This window comes from Catharus ustulatus, chromosome 8 (assembly GCF_009819885.2).
Source record: "Catharus ustulatus isolate bCatUst1 chromosome 8, bCatUst1.pri.v2, whole genome shotgun sequence".
In the NCBI taxonomy this organism is placed as follows: Eukaryota; Metazoa; Chordata; class Aves; order Passeriformes; family Turdidae; genus Catharus; species Catharus ustulatus.
The window spans coordinates 15521024-15544156 of NC_046228.1; the positions used below are offsets into that span (position 1 = coordinate 15521024).

General features: G+C 41.2%; 1 protein-coding gene across 1 annotated transcript in view; it reads left to right on the top strand.

The window, feature by feature from the left end:
- BTAF1 (B-TFIID TATA-box binding protein associated factor 1) overlaps positions 1–3607 on the top strand; it is a 43249-nt gene extending 39642 nt beyond the window's left edge. Inside the window, exons 35-38 of the mRNA XM_033066159.2 lie at positions 480–691; positions 852–1011; positions 1605–1775; positions 2013–3607. Of these exons, the coding sequence (XP_032922050.1) occupies positions 480–691; positions 852–1011; positions 1605–1775; positions 2013–2159 (690 nt within the window). The 3' untranslated portion in view covers positions 2160–3607. The remainder of the gene's footprint in view (positions 1–479; positions 692–851; positions 1012–1604; positions 1776–2012) is intronic.
- Positions 3608–23133: the final 19526 nt, after the last annotated feature.

Genomic DNA, 23133 nt, shown 5'->3' on the forward strand with positions numbered 1-23133 from the left:
CGGGACCCCGTGGCTGCCGGGTACAGACCGGCCCGGGGGCCCGCGGTGCCCCGAACCTGTGGAGGCGGCACCGAGTGGCAGCAGGATGCCCCGGCCCCGGGGAGGCGGCATGGAGCGGTGGGGGGCATGCCCTGGCCCTGGGGAGGCAGGGCCGAGCAGTGGCGGGCATAGCCCGGCCCTGGGGAGGCGGCACAAAGCAGATCGCCGCTGCAAAAAAAAAAAGTGTGCCTTACAGTCTGGTGCGCCTTATGGTCGTGAAATTACTGTAAGTGAAGAAAATGGGGGTTTTTCCATTTTTTAGTGACTCAAGTTTTTCATAGTTTAACAGGGAAGCCAAACTTTGCCTTCTTGTGAAGTGACTGTAATTTGGATACTTCCTTCTGCAGTTTCTCTCATTTCTACTTTTGATAATCAATGAATGTCAATGTTTACATGAGATCTACAGTCATTTTACTGACATGCTTTAATGTTCTTAAAAGCTGCTGCTAGACTGTGGTTTGGGGAATGGTGGATCTTCAGAAAGTGGTACAGAAGCTGTTGTGGCCCAGCACAGAGTGCTTATCTTCTGTCAGCTGAAGAGTATGCTGGATATAGTGGAGCATGACCTTCTCAGACCTCAGTTACCTTCAGTTACGTACTTAAGACTGGATGGCAGCATCCCTGCTGGGCAGAGACATTCCATTGTTTCCCGGTATGCATTATCCCCTCAGAACCAGTATGAGGCCAACTTTAATGAATTGTATTATTTATATGGTGCAAAACTGGGTTTTTTGTCTGACTCAAAGCAGATGAAATTCATAGATTCTTTTTTTAAATGGAACTTACCATTCTTAACTTCTTCTTGTATGCAGGTTTAATAATGACCCATCTATAGATGTTCTTTTGCTCACCACTCATGTTGGTGGACTGGGACTTAACTTGACAGGGGCTGATACAGTTGTATTTGTGGAACATGACTGGAACCCCATGAGAGACCTGCAAGCCATGGATCGGGCACATCGCATTGGGCAGGTGAGAACCTCTTCATTTCCCATGAGGGTGGCTTTTCTCTTGCTGAACTTACTTGAGAGAGTTTGTAGTGTATAACACAGTGACATCTGTAGGTTCTACCAAGCTTCCATTCATACTTATTTCTTGCAAATATGCCAGCTGCTGAAGTGTGTACTTCCTCATTCTGCCCCCAACTTGGTAGGTCTTCTGTACTTCCTGAGCTTTTGTGGAGGGGCCAGAGAAGAATCACCCTTAGGTGGAGGAAGAGATGACTGAGGGCTGAGATAAGGAACTGAAGGGACAGCGCACAGGGCTGTCCTTCTCTGATGCTTGGACAGGGCAAGAATGACTGCTGGTAGTCTTCCTGTAGAGATGTGAAAACCAGTGAATTCTTCCAGAGTAGAGAGGCAACTGAAGGTGCCTCTTCTGTAGAGTGACATACTCTTGGCTTTCCATCTAAGTCTGTCAGACTGAGTACAGTTACTGAAGGGTAACTCCAAGCCAGGCTGCTTCTAGACTGTCCATGATAAACACTAAAAGCTTATGCTAAGATTACACTTACATTATATCTTAAGATTACACACTTTTTAGCTAAGTGTCCTTTTTTCTTTCAGAAACGTGTCGTTAATGTATATCGCCTGATAACCAGAGGAACTCTGGAAGAGAAGATCATGGGTCTTCAAAAGTTCAAAATGAATATTGCAAATACAGTCATCAGCCAAGAAAATGCAAGCCTACAGAGCATGGGAACAGAGCAGCTTCTTGATCTGTTCACTCTTGACAAGGTAAAGAGACATTTTTACAAATACCTACCAAAAATAGAGTCAGCTTAGGGAGAAGCTTTGCTTTGAAATACAAAATTTAATCACATGAACGCTTAAGTTGGATTGATGAATAGTAGACAGCTCTCTGAACAACAGGAGGATGTGATATTTCCCCAGAAGAATTATCAGACTTGAAGAATTTGTTAGATTCTTGAAAATTGTTCTGTATATTAACAGAATTTTTTTTCTTTTGTGAAGGATGGCAAAACTGAAAAAGCAGATACCTCTACCTCTTCTGGGAAAGCATCAATGAAATCAGTACTCGAAAACCTTGGAGAACTATGGGATCAAGAGCAGTATGACACTGAATACAGTCTTGAAAACTTTATGCATTCATTAAAGTAACCATCACATATTTGTAATACAACTGCTGCTAGTTCACATATTTTTCTGCTGATATTCAGCAAACTTCAAAGCATATAGAGTGAACCTTTAGCTTAATGTGTAAATAGACTTACTGAAAGAAGAATCTTCAAAAGACTGGCACAAAGTAGTGTCAGCTGTTTCACTGGGAAGTTATTCTGTCTTAAACGTTTGCACTGTATAAAAACTTTAAATGTAAACATTGTGAGGTGGTTCGAATTTTACTTGTTCTGAACAGCTGCAAATTCTTACTTGGTAGAAGATTAAAACAAAGCAGGTTTTTACATTTGTTAACAAGTGTTGCTTGTGTTTGCAGTTAAGTCCACCATTATTTCTTTCTGTATCTATAATAGTTTTGTACAGTTGTTTCAGTGAGTACTTCAGGTTGTTCAGTGTACATTTTTCTTTTAAACAGAACTTGCTTTTAAGGTGTATTTAAAAAGCAATTTTCAACTTAAGCTTTCATTCAGATCATTTCAGGACTTGTATCACCAGAGGCAAAGCCTAGAAGCTTTGAAAGTGTTGAATAATGGAATGGCACTAGGCCTGTGCACCCACCTTTGTACATGGACTATGAATATATCATGCTCTTCAGTCTTTTGACACCATCTTGTGAGAACAGCTGACTTGAACTTTTTAATGTAATGAGCTCTATTAAATACAGGTAATGGCCTATTTGAGGCCATGTTTGCATCCTGTTAGCAGGGGTGTACTTTTTTAATTTATCTATAAGGCTAGAATATAGCCACTTTGAGAGATGCATGTATTCCATATGTTTCAATCCTATATATTTTTTGTAACTAAAAGAAGAAATTAAATATACAGACATTTTCCAGAAGTAGATTTTACACTGTCTAGGATTCTAAAATCCATGCTAAAAGTGACTGTGTACTAAACTGATGCATGAGTTAAAGCTTCTTAAAGGAATAGGGAGGACTTTTTTTCTTTAGGAGAAAATATACATAGAAATGCCTACATTCAGTTTGAGGTAATTGAATAGTTAAAATTGTGTAACAAAGATAGTAAAAGACTTTAATTACAGTGAGTGAGAATAATATGGCTGTATGTTATGCAGCTTTTTATAAAAAAAGGGAGGCAGTAGTAAAAGTGTGTTTCTAGATGTGCATATGTACCAGTATATGCACTTTTTATAAATATTAAATTATAGATAACTTACAGCAGTTGTCTGAACACATAGAATATATGTATAAATATAAAACCTAAGGTTTGTAGCTTGCTGTGTGCTTAAGCATCAGAGCTTAAAAACCACCAGAGACCTCAACTATTGTAAAATAAGATGGTTTTAAAACTATATAAATCAAGACAGTTCTACAGCATTGGAGACAAGTTAATGTCACATTTCAGTAGTTATGAACTGCCAGATTGTAACTAATTAGCATTCCATGAAAATAAAACAAACTGGGAATATATAAGTTGTATGTTGAGTTTGTCCATCTTTAGTTTTGTTTCTGTAAGGAAGACTTATCTGGCTGCATAAAAACCCTAATGCTTTTGGAAACTGCAGCTGGATTACAAGTATCATGGGTTAATTTCTACCTTCAGACTATTTCTGTTGTGCTTTCAGCTGATGATCCAAGCAGGGGAGACAAGATGGGGCTTGGTGGTGTTTGCAGAGAAGTTACAATGCTGAAATAATGCGTACTTGAAGATAACTTGGTGCAGTAATTTGGTGATAGTGCCTAGAAATAATGAGATATTTGAATAAAGAAACTTCGTTAGTGGTAAAAGTTGCATATGTTTTTCTTCAATAGTTTTATTAGGTGCAGTGGTAAGAAACTGTTTGGGTCCTGTTGGAAAAGAAATAGACAACATAGGACTGTTTTAAGCTAGTTATTTATCATATTGAGGTTGCTATGCAACCATAATAATTTTAGCAATGGCTTTCTTGGATATCACATCAAGAAGACTTCTGCACTTGAAAAACAGGGGAAGGCAGAACCTTGAATAATGATTTCAAGATTATTGTATGTACTTACTGATCTTAAGTGTTCTGTGAGTTAGTGCTTTGAAAATGTAACCAAACAGGAGCACTGCCCCAACTATATAAAAAGTGAGGTTTCGTTACCATAAATATATAATGAAGAGCTCTTCTATGCTTTTCAAACTAGCAAAGCATTTGCCAAGATCTGGCTTGTTTGAGCAGTGTCCTCAGTGCACAGACTGGATGCACTTACAGCAAAAAATAGCTCTTAAAATGCCTCTAACTGCATTTGGTCCCTTTAATGGGTATTCAGCTGGACCAGACCAGGGTTTGGGCTGGAGGAGTAGGAAAGTTTCTTGATTTCCAGGCTGAAATGAGTATGTCAGATTCTCAGCACCAACCATTTTGCTCTCCAGTTCTGCCCCTAGTACAGGTTGTTAGTTGCTAATGAGAATACAACCTAAGCCTTGACTGACTGCAGGTGGAATCACCAGAGGCCCAAAGAAACATGAACTGCGTAGAACCATCCATAGGCTCAAAATGCTTTGTGTTGGAAGTGACCCTAAAGATCATCCACTTCCAATGCCCTTCCATGGGCAGAAACACCTTCCCCTACCCCAGATTGCTTCAAGATCTGTTCAACCTGCCTTGAACACTTCCAGAGATGTGGTACCCATGACTTCTCTGGGCAACCTGCTCCCCTGCCTCATACTCAAGGCTTGATGCATTGTCTGTAATTTACACTGAATTAAACTAGTCTCTCCCATCATTTAATAGCATAAAAAACCCCACTAATAATCACCAAAGCCAGACCTCCAAATTAATGTAGTTCCTGATTCAGAGCTTTCTAACCTATGAAAACTAAGTACCTCTGACTGGTGACCATGTTCTGGGCTGGAAGGAATTACTTTGAAACAACTGTACACATAATGCTGCTTTTCAGCCAAACTTAAGGACTACTTGAAATTCTACTTTAAAACAAAGTGAGAACTGCATTCTGCAAACATGCACCAGGTCTGCATAAACACACCTGCTGTGTCTGTTGTACTAAGTTTAACAAAGAATTCAATCTAACAAGTCTTTCCCCATGCATGTTATCTTTGGAATTCACTTAGGCAGGAAGCTGCTCACTTTCTGCAAATTTACTTATAACTATTGCAGTTTTCTAGGTTGGTTTTTTATCCTCCCTAATGCTTTAGAAAGTTTTTTTTCCCCCAAGCTTGCTGGAAGCAACATTACACTGAATATCCAAGGTACGCGTAGTGATTTAGTTTAACACAAATTAGTTTGAGTCTTTTGCTTTAGTCCATTATCTTCACAAATGTTATATTACTTTAAGATTACCAGATTTAAAGACAAATGCTTACATTTATCATTAGGGGTATCCCCAACTTTCCTACTCTTATGGTTCTGCAGGTTGTAAGGCAAAGAGCACACATTTCTAATTAAGCTTTAATTCAAGCAGAAGTAGGGTAACTTTTAAGCCATATTAGAAACTCTGGAAAACTTTTAACATTAAAATGTATTCACCAAAGTTTTTATTAACTTGCTTACAAATGGTAAATAATGTAGTGTTAAATCTAGCTTGGTGTGCAGTGTTAATAGAGCTTTGTTATAGGGCAAGCTTTAAAGCTTTTAAGGATCACAGCAGTAACTGACTTGGGCTAAGGTGCTTTGTAATCAAAAGCTTGGAAGAGGGAGTTCTTTCTTTAAACCAGGCAGAGAGATGCTTTAGAGTAAAAAATTATTTTTTAAAATCACATTTAAGTGAATTACTTTCAAGGGCAGTTCTTGGAATATAAGGATTTTTATAGAGATGATAATCCATCTAAATTCTTCCAGTGGTCTGTTAAAAGACATGACCTTTGAATTTGTGTCAGAAACCCTTCCTCCAGTATTCTCCTCTACAGCAATTTGGAAGTACCTGTTCTGTTGCACTGTCTGTTTTCAAGGCCAACGCCCTGTTCAGGAATCAGGAGGAGCTCTAGCTTTACATTGACAATTCTATGATCTAGGGTGTCACTCAAAAGGAGATGCTCTTCATCTGCTGTGGGTGTGCACAGGCAGAGCTCTGTTGGTTGGAGCAAGCATGGTACTCATAATACCAAGTTCTCTCCATTCATAAGCCTTATGCAATAACAACAAAACCTTAATTTTCTTCTAACAGGTACCTTTAATTCAACATAGAGTAGAAGGTCTGTGCCAAGCTCCTCTGTATCTTTTTTTCTTGGGCAACAGCTGAATACATTATACTTACGCTGTACATGTGCTGCAGTGGATAGCCAAGAAGACAAGATAAAAAGTTGTTCTTTGCCACGGATAAGATATTTTTATTAACTTCTTGTAGACACTGGGATCCAAACTTGCAACTTGACATCTCAGGTTGTACCTACCAGTCTTGGATCTGCACAAACCAGCACACATGGGTTTAGGAAATTTGTTTGGCTATCCTTCCTTAAGGCTATCAAGTCAAGGCTTAAAAAGTCATAGATTCAAGTCATATATTCTATTTTCTTAGCTCAGCCATGTGGATAGCTGACTTGGAGTTGGGTGTCTTGACAATTTATGAAGTAATCAACAATCACAAACTCTTACAGATGATGACCTTCAGTATCTTCTTTTAAAGTAAAATTCAGACCAGGATTTGCTAAGTTGCAAGAGGAATTCCACATACTAAAGGAAAATGTTTACTGCTTAGTTTCCCTTTTCAGATGAGGGATGGAAGTTGATCCAGAGAGCAGAAACTTCAAAACCGTAAATTCAGCCTCAGGTGCAAAAGCTGCAGGAATAGGGAAAAAGGAAGGATACACTGCATCCTGCCAAATGGCTGTTCCAGGGACGCAGCAAAGTGAACTACTCTGCAGTTCAGTGAGAGGCTCAGAAATAGCTGAGCTATCAGAACATGCTGGCCATGTCTCCACTCCAGTTCCAGGGGCCTTTGCAGGGCTATGCTGTGCTCTCCATGCCAAGGCTGTGCCTGCCAGAGATTTCCCATATGTCAGGGTAATTACATTTCACAGTTTATGCAGGCTGGGTGCTTAAATACTCCATTGAGAAAATGGGAATACTGCTCAGTGTAGCGGCCCAAGCGGATCATGTGGTTAACTTGTGTGCTTTTTGCTGCTGTTTCAATGTTAGCTCTCTCTGAGTAAATACTGTGCTCTCCAGATACACATTTATGTATTCTGACCTTGTTTCTTGTGACTCATACTGCACTTACAGAGATTTAATTATCAGTCACAGCCCAGCATCTGAGAAATAAAGCCTTCAAGTAGAAATCTGTAATGGTAAGCCAAGAGAAGAGCTAGCACAGATGTTAAAAACTGCTTTTGCAAGAATAGAGCTTGAAAAAAGTCAGTTGAGTTTGTCATGATCTCTGCTGTAGCCAGAAAGACATTAAAAATACATCAACTCCCAGAAAATGACGCATTCCAATTCCTGCCTTTCTTCTGAATCAGAGCTGCCTCACTTAACAGCAAAGCTGACTTTTGACATTGCATTACCAAAACAAGTGTGCCTTTAGGAAAATGCTGCACTGTATTCTGATCTGTTTCTCCATGCTGCCCTTGCCTCCACACAGACCAAATTATAAAACAGTTCTGGGACGCTTGCAACTGTTAATTCTTGGCCTCTATTTCACAAGTATCATCACTCACAAGCCACAACAATGAAACTGAATCAAACCTATCAACTAAACTTTAGGTACTCAGATGCTATTTCATGTTCATTTGGACACATTTGGATACCTATATAAACACAGGCAAAGTTCACTTCTGGGCATAAAGTCAAAATGCAGCCCATGCTCATATTCAAGAGAATGTGTTTTCAAGAGATGGCAGAGGATGGAATCATGCAGAATAACAAAAACAGCAGTAAGTGCCAGCCCACCAGTGTCTGTCTTCATTTACGACTAATTTAAAGCTCACCCACTGTGGCATGGTATCAGTTATATTATCAGTTCATTTGCAAGCTGGAAAGGACAATGTGGCAGAATCCAAAGTTGGTACTTCTGCTTTCTTTGCTGCCCTGGTGAGAGCTGCAAGATGTGATCAGCATTTCAGGCTTCTCACGGCCGGCACAGTCAGCAGTAGTTAATTATTGTTTATAAAATGCAGAACTCTGTGTTCTCACAGTTAAAAGTTGCATCACTCTTTGGCTGTGCCTATCAGCTGAAGAGCAAGGCAGCAAACAAAGCAAAGAGAGGGAAAATCCACCAAAACCCATGACAGTTTAGATGGGCTGTGTAGGGGCAGGGAAAACAAAAGAGGAGAAAGGACATGGGATGCACTTGCCATCAGCTATTTTCCCTGGCTCTGTTTGGTTTATTTCTCCCAGTTTCCCACTGTGCAGTATTTTCTTCTCCCAATATAGATGCGGTCACAGCTGGCAAAGCCATGGCAGTACTGCTGTGGAAGAGATTAAAATGCCTTACCCCTGGGAGCCTGGTGTGTGCTACTTCATCCCCAACCCACTTAGGCAGGAAAAGTAGCTCTGACCACCACCACAGGAGCCTGCTGTGCCACCCCAAAGGAGAAAACAAACCAGACTCAAAGTTCAGGTAAGTTTAAGTGGCAGATGGCTATGAACACCCCACAGCTTCTTGCACCTGCACAGAAACCCTGGAGAGAAACTTCAACCCTTCCACATGAGCTAAGGCCCAGCACCAGCTGTGAGGATGCAGCAGCCAGCACTGCCTCCATAGAAACCACAGAACATCCTGAACTGAGAGAGACACACAAGGCTCTTTGAGTCCCACTCCTGGCCCTACACAAGACTGCTCTAAGAGTCACACCATGCTCTTGAAAACATTGTCTAAATAGCTCTTGAGCGCTGTCAGGGTTGGTGCTGTGACCACCCCTGGGGAGCATGTTCCAGTGCCCAACCACACTCTGGGTGAAGAACCTTGTCCTCATATCCACCTAACCCTTCCCTGCCTTCATGCCCTCGCTATCCCTCCCTCACCAAATAGCAAAACAGAAGAAAAGGCCTCAGAATTACGAGTCTCTCTCCCCTGCTCCTCGGGCCCCTGCCATGGTCCTTCCGGGGGAAGGGGATGGAGGGACGGGCCCCTCAGAGCCCGTGGGGCCGGGCGTGGTGTGGGATCCCTCAGAGCCCTCCCCTCAGAGATCCCACTGATGGCGGCTGCCCAGAGCAAGCAGGCCCCAAACTCCCCGTGCTCCCGTTTCATCCCCTCCGGGGTTTGCCATTGTGAGCCCCAGAGCCCGGGGCCGGGCGGGCCGGGGTTGTGCGGGCCCGGGTGCGGCCCGGGGAGGTGGCTTTGTGCTCTTGCAGCGTTTGCAGAGCAGCAGAACCGATTCACCTGCGGTGCTCTGGATTCCTGCAGGTGAGGATCAGCCCGGGGCCGGGTTTTACACCTTGTGGATTTCTCTGGTTACCCACCCAAGGTCTCTAAATGCAAGGAGGGCTCCTCTCCGTTTAGTTAGTTTGCTGCTGATTTGTCACAGAGTAAGACTTGCATCCATGGCAGAGATGCATTCAAGGCACTAAATGGCTTTTGCAATTATTAGATGCCTTTATCAGCTTTGCTTTGGCACTTAATCAGCCGCAAAAGCTATTTATTGCCTCATAAACTCCTCTGCAGCAAGCATTATCCTTTAATTAATCCCTGAAAATTACAAAGGCTGATGAGGTAACCCCTTTTTCACACCACCCAGTTAAGCTGACGAGAATTTGTTGCTGTTTTCCCTTTTCATTTTGTTTTTAGACGTTTGTCAGCTGTCTCAGTCAGAGGGCTTGTTAGGACAGGTAGTAGCAATTTAGCAGCATGTCCCAGGTAACAAATAGCAGCCAAATCACTGAGCTGTCAGGATTATTCACAGCTGAGAAAGTTAGGAGATGAGTAAAAGTTAAGCCTTAATTTAACTCACATTAAAATAGGAAAGACAGTCTGAACAGCATGTGGCTGCAGAGTTAAAGGATGTTACAGGCTCATTAAAAGATTGGACCAGTTTCTAATTAGGATTTTTTGAATCTAAGGACACAATGGCAGAAGCAGATCTCTTGCATACTGAGAGACTTCAGATGCATTCTTGCTTTGTATATCATTAACTTTTGTATATCAGCACTCAGGAATTCAGAGTAACCAAAAGGCATCAAGATCTCTCTATATCTGCAACAACTCAATACCTTAAGATTTCTACTAGAATACTGCTTTGTAATCTGGATACAAGTTTTCTTTACAACACAGACATCAAATTTTGCTATTTCCGCATAACCCAACCCATACCCTCACCAGATTCAGACATTAGATTTAAAGTAAAGCAGTTCACAAAATAACAAAAATGTTAGGCATCACTATTTCAAACCTTTATCTGAGTTTTATGAGAATTAGAATTATAGCTGGAAATTCAATGCTCTTGTAAACGTGTCAATTCTACTCTACAGGGGTGTGAGAGGAGCAAGAAACATTCCCTTAAATATTTGGGAGTTGGCAATACTGAGTCCTCTCTCTTCGCTTCCCATGTATGACTGATAATTGTGGAATTACCATTGGCTGCTTGGAAATATGAGTCAAGAGAGAAGGTGTTTCATCCAGGTCAGTTGCTGAATTGCAGGAAGATATTGGGACCATGTAATCTGCCAGTTCTCTGCAGATGTGCAGAAAATGTTTCATGAACTATAAATTGTATTTTAGGAAGCACTTAGTGATACAGGTATTTAAGGTAGAAGAAATTTGATAGGGGACTTGAAGCATAGGAAGGGAGGTTGCTGTAAAAATTATTGCAACGTATTTCCCCATCAGCATTTAAAGTTTCCAAAGCAAATTCTGAAAGGGAGAGAAAAATCTCTTGTGTTTGAGATATGGGAAAAGAAAAGGAGAAAAAAAGTTGCCTTCCATGTGTCGTAATGCTCTTTATTTTTCCTCATCATTGAAAGAAAAAACCACAACCCACAAAAACCTCAACCTTGTTCTAATCCTAGCTCACAGCTGCTAGGGAATTTACATCTCCTGTGGCAGGTGTTAATCACAGTGAGACTAAAGAGCAGTTCTACTTCAGTGAGTCTTTCTGTGTGTTAGTAGGTGGTAGCATAGTCAGGACTCAAATTATAAGAGATTATGTTTTCAGAGATGTGTTGAAAACCCCAACCCAGCAATTATGTTTTCCAAAGTAATCCATTTGTTACTGCTGGAGACATCCTGTATTGGTATGTGGTGTGTTCTTGCCGCCTGAGTATCTGAAACAGAAGCAGAGGGAAAAAGATGAAGTAGGTGAATACTGTTAAAGGCAAACTTTGGAAGCTAGGAAGTCTGAGGCTTTACATCCCGGAAGGAAGTGTGCTGAGGTGCAGCTGATGCAATTTTTGCAGTTAGATGGTCCAACACCGTCTTGCTGGACTGCTGGGGGATGGAGGGCAGGGCTCTGCAGCAGTGCAGCAGCAGTCCAGTCACCTAGTCTAGCCCCAGGAACAGTCACACAGGCAGTGGGACACACTGGTGCAGGAACACCTCAGTACCTGGAGTCCACAGCTTCTTGAAATGAAAGGAACCACAGTAAAAAAACTTTAATTCATTGGGAGTAAAAGTGGGTAACTAAGTTACTAACTTAGTTCTAATTCAAGATACTTCTCAATTAACTGTGGTAGTGAGAACACGTGCTCAGGAGCAGTGACATTCAAGACTCCCAGGTCTGTATCTTGCACTTTGGCTAAAGATAAGGCCAAAGGTTCAGACCTGAGGAAATGCCAGCAGAGGTCCCTCACTGCGACAGGTTTGGTGTTTTCTATGCATTTAGTTACAGCTTTCTTGTATGCCTGCAACTTCCTTTCTGAGCAGTGTGGTGTTTTGTCATGCCTAAACCAAAGGACTTGGATTCAGGAATCATGTTCCTCATCCTGGTGGCATAAAAGAGCACAAATACCAGCTGCTGTCCTTTTCTTTTAGAGCACAGCTGGAACACAAGGAGGAAATGGCAGTCACAGTTTTATGTGCTTCCCCATGGAAAAGAGACTGTGGTTGTGTCTCTGCATCACAGACTGTTCATTTTATGCATGTTAAAGCAAAACTTCCTTTGGCTAAAGTGCAAAAAAAGTCCTGGTAATATAATTGCTACTTACCTACAGCTGCTTGAAAAACATTCTCTTGACTCTCTAGGGGATACAGGAAAAAAATAAAGAGAAGGGATTTTGTTTCCCCCAAATTACATCACACCACACTATTTTCTATTAATCTTCTTTTCAGTGTAAAGAATATCCCTCTTGTTTCAAAAAGATGACAGCATGCTGCTCAGTGCGCCAAAGGAATGATAATGCACTCTTAGAGCATGAGGAAATCAGCCTTGTAAGCTCTTCTTCCAAGCATAAAGCTGAGCAAAAAGGTTAATGTAGGATTGAATCCTTTAGAGTAATTCATCAGATGTGCTAATGAGACCACAACTTTGTTATAATTTCTAAAAAAGAGTGATTGGATCAGAACAACTGAAAAGTAGAAACAATCTCAGCATATTGACTCTAGGACTTGATAAGATAGACTCAGCTGCCTGAAGAGTCGCCTGCATCACTGAGCCCAGCCCTTTCTCACCAGAAAATGTACAAGCAGGAAGCTGAAGGTGAAGTTTCTGGGAGTGTCATGGGGGTGGGGGGCATTGTCTCCTACAGCTCCAGCAGCAGTGAGGTGCAAGAGGCACACAAAGGCAGAGCTGTTATTCATGCTTTGTTTGGTACAAACAATGCATTTTAACCTGCCTGACAGAAACTGAGCCAGACTGAGTCAGAACTGTTGGGAACTTGGATGTCTGAGTTGTTCCTAACGTCTGAGCAAACCTTTTCTTCCAGCTTCTGCCCATCTGATTTGCAATCCAAAGGGGTTTGTAGAGTTAACCTAAGTGCACTGAATAGGTTTTGACTTATTCAGTCTCAGTTGGAAATGAATGTGTATGTAATGGGATATTGCTGAGAAGCAGCTTCTTGTATTGTGCTCTTCTGAGTACAAGTTTTGTTTGAATGCTGCCATAGTCCTTACTGGACATCACATCCCTGTCTTTGAAACATTGACCTAATAAAATCCAGTGCTGGGGATAGAGAGCCAGTGAAATGTGAAATGTTCATAACCTCTCTACCCAACACAGTCCTTTCAAACAGGGGTCAGACTTTCAACCTCAGTTCTTTACACAATGAGAAAGAACCAGCAATTAAAGCTCCTTATATCCTTGCAGTTGTTAAGTATAGAAATTAAATGATACCAATATGTGTTCTCTACAATGGAGATGGAGGCAGAAAGAGATCATCACATTAATTAGTTTTTTCTTTTGGAAGAAAGACTGACTTTGTTGAGTATTACAAGTGAGACTAGTTCATTCCTGACTGGCTGTAAGATCTCAGATAAGCTATTTCTTTTTGGTCCTTCTGTTACTTTCTGGTCCTTTACGTGCTCATTTTGTTTTTCGCACTGAGACTGAAAACACTTCAGGACAGAATCTCGCTCTCTCTGCCTTATGTAATGCCAGGCCTAACAAAGCTCTGCTTTGCTTTGGGGCCTTTAGACACTGATGAAACATAACTTTCAAAGATAATTAACTACACTGACTTTGAATGGAAAGTTATAAAGGAACATTTACTGCTCTATTTTATCTGTTGATGAGTATTCTCTTGGAAAGGAGGAGACTGGAAATTCTTGTAAACATTCTAAATGTTAAAGATGTTTTCAGAATTGTGGCTGAGTCTGAAGGTGCTGGAATGTGAGTGGTTAAATTGTGTTTTGCTGAAAATCAAATTAGCTTGATACCTGCACATCTCACTACCACCTAAAGCCTAGAAGAGGTTTAGTAATAATTAAAGAACTCCTTGTCCTAAGCAAACAACTGTGATTGCTTACAAAACTTAACTATCAATTGCCTTGAGGGGCACAGGCTTGACAGTGTGGTAATATTTAGGCCGTAAAACAAACAAATCAAATCAAAATAGGCTTTCCTTTGAAGAATTATATAAATTTTCCATTCATTCTTTTTTTTCCTATTTTTTTTATCACAACAACACCTGAGAGTCCAGTCAGCATAAAGAGCAAGGCAACATACAAACCATGCCATAAAATTCTGCTCTTCCTCCGAAGCACAGCTGGTCTTACAGCACAGTGAGAGGAACAAATTAAATTGTTTAAGAGATGCTTGGTGTGACTACATTTTATGACCTTTTCTTCTCCAGAAGTTCCTGTCATGTCAGTTCTACCAGCTTTATAATTTTTTTTTCCAACTTGAGATTTTGGAGTTTGCATTCTGTAATAATAGATAGATAAGAGCTGAGATAGCTGGAACTCTGACAGAAACATAGGATTAAGTGTCCAGGGAGTGGAAACTTCTTAACCATGATCAGCAGCAGAAGACACAGCAAATGAACATGCGCTGATTAGATTTAATCAGCCCTGGTGGCACAGGTGTGGGAAGTAAGTGCAGGCAGAACTTCCTTCTCACTGAGTTAGTGAGAAGGTTCTGATGAAGAGCACTTGCAAAGGCAGTTACTGTTGCAATTACTCTGGCCTTTAATTTCTTTGTTTTAAAAGCTAAAGGAAGTCCCCCCCCAAAATATTTTAATAAACAGAGTCACTGATGTAATCACAGGAGGGCACATTCAAATATGGGTAGAGTATATACAGTTTGCTTCACTCCACTTCTCCTGTACAAGGTGCTTTAAACATAGGGAAGTGTCATTAATTAGCCCACAGATGCAACACAAAAATTGTGGTCTGTGTGTTTTCCCTCAGAAGATTTGTGACTGCCAGCATGTCCTCTGTAATCAGAGAAAATATTTCTGTCATGGGAGTGGTCCAGGTGTAGATACTCTGTTGGTATCATCGTGGTGGACTATTCCAATTTCCCTTCTAGATCACTAACAAGCATTACTAGTAATGGCAAGTTTTTGAAAAATAACACCAGGTCACTAGACCTGCTGATCCTCAAGGCAGGCTCATAATTCACTTACTTGTAGTGCATACACGGGCAGCTAATAATATCTCATAGACCAGGTGCATTTTTATAGGCTGTTGGATGTCTGTTGGGTGGTTGGGGAATTCTGAACCTGCCCAGTGTCAGGGGCAGTTAATCCGTTCATACTTGGCAATGCAACTTCAGCAGGACTAAGAGGAAGTGGTGTGGACAGCAGCACACCTGAGATCTTCTTTAGCATGTCGGAGTGTCACGTGGAATTCACACCTGTGTGTCCTTGCAGTCATCTAATTTTTTTTCTTTCTTCTTTAATATGTCATTGCAACTGAAGCTCTTCTTATGAATTGTGAAAAAAAGGTGGAGGCTTTGTGCTGGGAAATGAAGTGTGCAATGCAGGTCTACAAAAGCACTTGCTCTTTGGATTTTGGTATTCTTCAGGCAGCTACTATATAGTGACCTACTCTGCTTTGCCAGGGCAGGTAGTTCTGGGTCTGTGCAGAGGCACCTTTAGGCAACTTAGTCAGCCAGAGTCTTCAGACAGCTTCAAGGTTATGCAGCAACTGAATAAGAGTTTTCAGAAACAATTTTTGACTTTAATTTTTAATTACATCCTTTTTAATTTTTTCAGTTTGGTCCTACAGTGAAATTTGATTAAGACAATACTAAAGGTTTTTCCACACCAACAATTTCACTTTCAAAGGCATTTGCAGCTGTGACCTCAGATATTGTCACTGTTTCATGTATTTCTCCTCTATTGACAGAAGGAGGAATTCATGTTCACTGTTCATAAATAGGATCATACCAGAGAACATCCTGACTCTGTGTGCAATCTCTCTGCCTGCAGTCTGTCTGCTTGATCTGCCAACCCTGAATTTTCAGCTCTTCCCCTGATTTGAAAAGGGGCAGATATTAGCTTTTCTCTGAAATGAACTGCTGAATTAACAACTCTCTCATCTAAGGGCCACAAATGGAAATGAAGGGCTAATTCCCTGTGCTGTGGTGCTCAGCTCTGAATTATGTGGCAGGCACTGTGAGCAATGCGTATGATATTCTTAGAAACCATTTTGATGAGGTGTCGTTACATCAGCCGGGAGCAAATGCAGATGAAAGGCTCAACAGATAACAAACCAGAGGAATTTCCTTCAGTCTGAGGTTCATGTCCTCATTCAGAAGTTGGATTTGGAGTCTGCTTGTCCTGGGTGCCATCAGAGTACATTTTGAAAGCATGCACACAGCTGTCCAGAAAATCTGAGAGGATTGCTGGCCAGCTCATTTGTCTTTACAGGTTACATCTGGCTTTGATGAGCTGCACATGCTGCATATGATCTTTGTCCAGATGGACAAATGTCTAGTTTAATGTTTAGCAATAGGTCCTTCATAGCATTTCAGTCAAGGGCTTCAGTTACATATTAATGGCACAGGTCTTTGTGCAGGTTCAAGAGCAGGAACATTGGTACATACTGGGGTAGGGAACGTTTTGGCTCACTATATCAGATATAGCTGTTGGCCCCAGTTTGGCAATTACTTCAGTGTCCATGTAATTTTAAGCACATAAGTAATCCCAGTCAGTCAGGCTTGTACTTAAAAGTGCATTGCTGACTGGGGAATTTCTGGCTTCTATAGCTGTTCAAATCTTGGCTCCCAGGAGTCTTCCTCCAAATGTAACATTTCTGCTTTACTGTCTCGTGGTAGGAAACTGGTAGCCTGCTTGGCTCTGTCAGCACAGACAGCAAATCTGCTTTAGCTTCCATCCTGTGAGACTCTGTCATTCATGCATTGGACAGATACCTTGATGGGAATAAACATAGGATGGTTTACATGAGAGGCCACGTAATGTGGAATGCTGAAGCTGAGACTTGTTATTTAGGTTGCATGAAAGTGCAACCCAGGCAACTGGCAAAAGTTTTACACACACTTTTACAAAACTGGGTGCTTGTTCCACAAAGTTTAGAAGTAGAGCAGTACAGAATAAGAGACAGGAGATGTATTGGAAATTGAATTGCTTTTGCACCAGGATTGGGAGAGAAATGTGTAAGCTCCTTTGAACTAGTACATGTAGCTACATCAGCTCCATGCTATACATGAGATAAATATTGGTCAGAGCAGTGTGGAGAAGATACAGCAGCTTAAATCTTGAGGGAGAGGCAGAACTGTTTGGGACATTTGTAAATAAGGGAAATATATTTAAATCTAAGGTGCTATTCCTTGTCCTGATTTTTTAAAAAAAATAGATCCTTCACTGTATTGCACCATAACCCGTACAAGTGAGGGAGTTTCTGCTTTCTTCTGGGCAGTGATTTTTTGTATCTTTTTAAAAAAATTCACTTGTATAAGAAATGTCTGCAGGCCATCAGCCATTTCCCCCTTGCCTGTGGAAGAATGAGCCTGTAATAGGAAGACAGTACTGCCCTATAGTGTAGTCCTTTCTCTTTCTTTTTAACCACATCTCTCCCTTGAAGAGTAGAGCCTGTGCAGCCTGGCCCAGGTCAATATGGGAGAATGGCAAAAGCAGATTTTCCTGGGAAGTTTTTTTGCCATTTGTGACTTTACATCAGAATTGGTCTGGCTAAATGAGTACCTTGGACACCACCCTCCCCACTACATCCTAGCTCACTTCCTCATCTTCAGCTCTTCCTTCCAGCTGGAAAAGCCACAAGTAGCTGGGGGCTTCTGTCAGCTGTACTGACAGAACTACAATTAGCAAATCCACAGCTGTTCCCAGGTGCACCCCAAGTATCTCCAAATAAAGCAACAAGAAGTGGAGTTCTTGACACGCTTTCCTGGCTAGTGTAGAATAAATGGGAGCATGCAGCTTGTTGGGCTGCATCAGACAGCATGGTGTGGGTTTGCTCTGTCCCTTCCTCAGCTGAGCATGGGAGGCTTCTGTTCATACTTCAGAGCAGGGATGGAGGAGAGGTATGTGTAAGGGTCTAGAGCATGTCTGGGACTGTGCTTGTGGGGAGAGCTGGAACTGACAGAGGGGTGATATCAGCACCCTCTAAAGCCTCAGAAGGAATATCATGTTCTTTAGATCTAGAGAGAACCAGCATCTTCCCTGATTGCCTTGTCCCCCTGCCAGGGCGAGGCTATTAGCAGTAAATGGCTCGGTAATAGGAGGAGCTGCACAAGGGCCCCAGGAGCCCAAGCAGGTGGTACAGCTGGTGATGACAGGCTCGGCTGTGGGAACAGTATGTGTGCTGGAGACAGCCAGGGAGAACCCATTTTAGCAAGAGCTGGGCAGACTCACAGTCACATGGCTCTGGCTCAGCTGTACAGCCTGAGCTTTAGGAAGAACCAAGTTTTCAGAATTTGCATATTGCAGCTGAGTGACTCCACTGACTCCATTTCCTGGGGCCGACGAGTTGTTCTCACAGTCCTGTTTCTGCAAGAATCACAAAATGGATGACAACCCCCTCCTCCAAATTTCTAATCTGATAACACATTTGGAACTGGTGTGGAAATTGGGCAAAGATTCAGCTTGAGTATTTGATATGAAGTGTTCACTTCTGGCTAATGCTATTTCTGTTACATCCCTCCTCAGAGCATGATTTAAGAGGACTGTCTGAGAGAAGGGCATCGCGACTTGCTGACTCTGCGTTACCTCCTGCAGCATTTTGAATGCAGCTTAATTCCCCTGTGAAAATAACTGATACAACCAATCCCCATGAACTCTTCACACTTGACAGAAACACAAGTGAAGAAGGTGATCTATAATAGGAAATTGGGATCAAAAGCAGGCAGACTTAGCCCAAACTGTTTTGCTCAGGGGCAATACTGCAGTTTATAATACACAACTTAATTACTAGAGAACATCCTTTCTGCAAGAGAAGGCAGTTTCCATAGTGGAAAGGCTGCTATAAATATAGTTCTAAATTCTACTCAAAGTAGGTTAGGAGAGCATAAGCTTGATAATATTTAAAAGAGTAAAAGGAGAATGTCATGTAGTGTTGTCCTATTTTCTGTCATTCTGTAGTGGAAAGGCCATTGTCACCTATCTGCCTTCATATGTCATTCAGAAAAAAGAAATCAAACACAAGACAGAAATGATGGTTCTTGAGATCCCTTTACAAACAAAAGTGGTTGTCTTACTTAAGGGCAGTGGCAGACATCTTCAGCTCAGGTCTGCAGTTGCTCTGTCAAAGGCAGAGTGAGTTCTTTGTGTGAAGAGTCCTTTTGTATGTCACAGTTACTGTGTTAAAAGTCTAAACTGCAGAAGAGATTCATCCCCACACTTTGCTGCTTTTCCTCTTACTTTTTGCATTTACTCTACACTCTATAGGCACTGTTCAATGGAGCTAAAACTCACAGGATGGAGGTAAATTTAAGATTTAAGGGTTTCTTCTAATATATTGTGTAAGAATAGTCTGATGTAAATGCAGAGGATGTCACAGATCTTAGCATTTGTTTTCCTTTGTCTCCCAGTTTCATTGAGGATTAGATGACAACAGCCATTACACAGCAGGGAGTTAATTACAGAAGTTACTGGGTTATATAATGATCTGAAGATTTCCAGACTCAGTAAGTCATTTCTCCTCATGACCAGGGTTTTTTTCTGCCCTTCTGACTGCGTGGTCTATACTAAACTTTTTTTCAGGGCAGTGATTGAAGTAGTTTTACTGAAGGAATTTTAGCACTGAAGGTCCCTGGTATCTGATGGATTTTTCATAAGAAAACATTAGCAAGAGACAGTTACAGTTTGTCATGTTTATATCCTATCCTGCTCTGAGGGTAGTGCTTTCATTACATGGCCATAAAGTAATGGTACTTTTCTGCCTCTAAACTCTCTTGGCAGAAAAGTGCTGAAACATTCTCTTTCTGGATTGTTTTTTTTTGGTCCTTTGTAGGATTGGGGTGAGGGGCATGGAGGGTTGTGAGGGGGTGTGATTGCATTATCAATTGTTTTATGTTCTGCCTCATAAAGTGCAGGTTCTTTAGCATTTCAAGACTTTTGTAATTTTCCTCTGTGTGGCTGGTAACTTTTTTCAGTGCTTGTTGAAGTATGTATTTTCTGCTCTTGTCTGGCATCAATATTTAGCATCATTGAATAGAACAACCTAAGCACCTAATGCACACATTTAAAAAAAAAATCTGAACTGAGAAAAGGAAAAACAAGTCAAGGTTTCAAAGCTGAATCTACAATTTATGCCAGTGTTGTTGAATTTGAACATGACCATGTCTAATTTAGCTTGTGGTAATAGCATAATCCTGGTCCTTGAGTTAGGCACCTGTAAGTAAATGTGATGTAGACATGCTCAGGGTGCTTTAGGATGGGCGAATCTGGTTGCTTTTCAGGGTGGTTTATCACACAGTGTTTTATACTCACAACAGTAGTGCTTACTTGCATTATGCTGCCTGTGACTGAAGTAAAGATTTTGCTTTCTGTTTTTCCATTTCTGTATAAAACAAATCAAGTTTCTCTGGGCTAAGAGGGTGGAGCATAGGAATGACATCCTAACTGAAAGGCTTGGACACCCACTTGGGAGGGAGGAGCTGTTGGTTATGGTGCTGCCTCATTTCTGAGTTCAATGCAATCATCAAATACTCTTGCTTATTTCTGCCAGAGTGACTGAAATTCTCCCATTTACAAATGGTAGCAGGTCCAGTCTGAAGTAAGGAAGGTAGAGACAAATTGCTCAGCAGGACATTTCTGGCACGTCTTTGCTGTGATTCTGTGGGCCCCGAGTACAACAATATGCACCACGCACAGCTGGAGGAATTTGGTACATTGTGAACAAGATTTTGCCTGTCTCCTAGAATTTTATGGTTGTTATTTGACTCTGACCATGTTCTGTAGTCTGACAGTGGGATTTTTTGTAACTCTGAAAGGTAAAGATTTTGGAGGACACGTATCTTTGCTATGACTTTTGGTAGTATTTTGCAGAATTATTTTGCATATGAATTGTACCAGCTCTATCTCTCTTTCAGAGTTTCATTTCAGTGGGTACACATTGAAGCTGGCAAAGAATCAAGAAGGTGTATCAGAAGGCACAATCTTGTTATATATAATTTTATGAACAACCACTTTGATTTTTACCTTAATGGTGATGCTTATGCTCTTCCAGAGACCATTCTTCTTCACTTGGTAGAGAGCAAAATATGTATCACAAAACAGTGTAGTTGCCACAACCATGAGTAAATAGGTTTAGTTCTTGCTCCATAGTGCAGGAAATTTTGAAAAAGAAAATAATAAAAAATAAAGATATCCCCAAGTGTTTTGACTACTCAGACTATTGGATAGAGAAGGAGAAATACAGCTCTGTTCTTCAGTATGTGAAACATGATAAATACATTTGCAAGTGCTTTCTGTATTTAGGCCTGCAAGTGAAAAAAAAAATTACAGGGGAACACCCTAAGAATCTAAGTAGATCTTGGGTTATTGAACAATTGAGAAGTATTATGACACATGCCATTTTATATATTCCTGTTCACAAAATCATAGGCCCAAGCTGCTAGGGCAGCAGCTCAGAGGGGATTTTAGGAAGTTGGTAGCAAATAAACATCACTCAAGCTCCTAAATGGAGACCCAGTTTTACTGATTTAGCCCCAGGTGCCTCCCATGGTACTGAAGTAATGGTAGGCACAGACACTGGGAAGCTACTGTGCTCTGGGTGGCACAGCAGGAATCTGTCCCAGCTGTTGCCAAGGGCCTGCCATATGACTCCATACTTGCTGATAGTTTATTTCTCCTCCAAAAATAGGAAAAGGGGGAGATTTCTGACCCTTTATCATGTTTCCTTCTCTAATTGCTGTATGAGCAGTTTGTCACCCAAAATAAACTGCAAAAACTTGCTTGCCCCAGGGGAGAGAGGAGACTCATTTGAACAGGCATCATCTGTGTGTGCAGCTGGTGCACCCAACTCTGTCCTGTGTTCATAATGGAACTGTGTGCTGTAAGGGTTTTGTAAGTAGCTTGTAGCATTTTTATGAAAACAGGTTCCATAGGTTTCTTGTTTTAAAACCCATTTCTTGGTTCATGCCACAGCAATTCTGTTCCTGTGCTCATGCTGTTTATCTTTTGCTAAAGAGAGGAAAGCAGATTATGGCTTTTAAGAGCTAAGCTTCAGCTTTTCTGCAGGTCTTTGTGAGGGAGGACACGTTGCTTTGGTGCCTTGAGTGCAAAAATTTTTAGCTTGGGAGCATGTCTAAATAGGCTTAATACACTTCCATAGTCACACAGGTGACTTAGTTCAGTTTAAGTTTTTCAAAATAACACATACAAAGCAGAAGCAAAAGAAGCCCTGCAGCCTTCTGTACTTAAGTGCACTGGTTTAATTTAAGTTATTATAGCCTTTTTTAAATGCAGGTAAAGGCTGTTATCAGCTGGAGGAGGGAGTTGTCAGTATCAGTGTACCTTGCCAGCAGCATGGCTGGCTATCAAGAAGGGAAGGATAGGGGTTTAGAAGTTTCAGAGGAGCTGCACTTCTTCCCACAACTGCTGTCTTTAATTGAGGAGGGGCTAAACTCAGACTGATTTTTGTCCAGATGGACCTGGAACATTGTATAGTGAGAGGCTACACTAAGTGATTGTCTGGAAGGTGTTTTTAAGAACTCCCTTCTCAAATTTAGCTCTGAAGAATGGAGAAGCTCACAGCTTCTCATACATTCATTCTGTCCAGCAATGAATATTACAGATCACTGCCTTGTAAAAGCACTTCTGGCAGAACAGTCAGACCATTCTCCTGAAAGGTTCAGTTATTCATGTGTCTGAAAACAAGTCAGCCTGTCATTTCTAGTGCTGGTAGTCCCAGCAGGGCTCTTGAGCTGCATTTATGTAGACATTGAACAAAAACAGTGACAGACCACAGACTATTCCTGAGGCCTTCACTTGCCCTGACATAGAAGAATTCACATTATTTCAAGGAAGTGTCCTGTGGCATTCCAAACAGCTGTATTGCTGAGCTTTAATTGTTTCTCCTATTCTTAAAATATAAAGTTTTACAAACTTCTGTTGTAGTGTTTTTTCTTTTTTTTAACTACTCAGTCTAATTTCTGCCTGTAACATTATTAAATTGCTAATGAAAGAGTGCAATATGTTAGCCAGAAACTTTTCCTTAGCTCAAAGAAGATAATTCAACAGTTCCTTTTCTCAAGGCACTTGATCCTACATTCCCAGAATTAT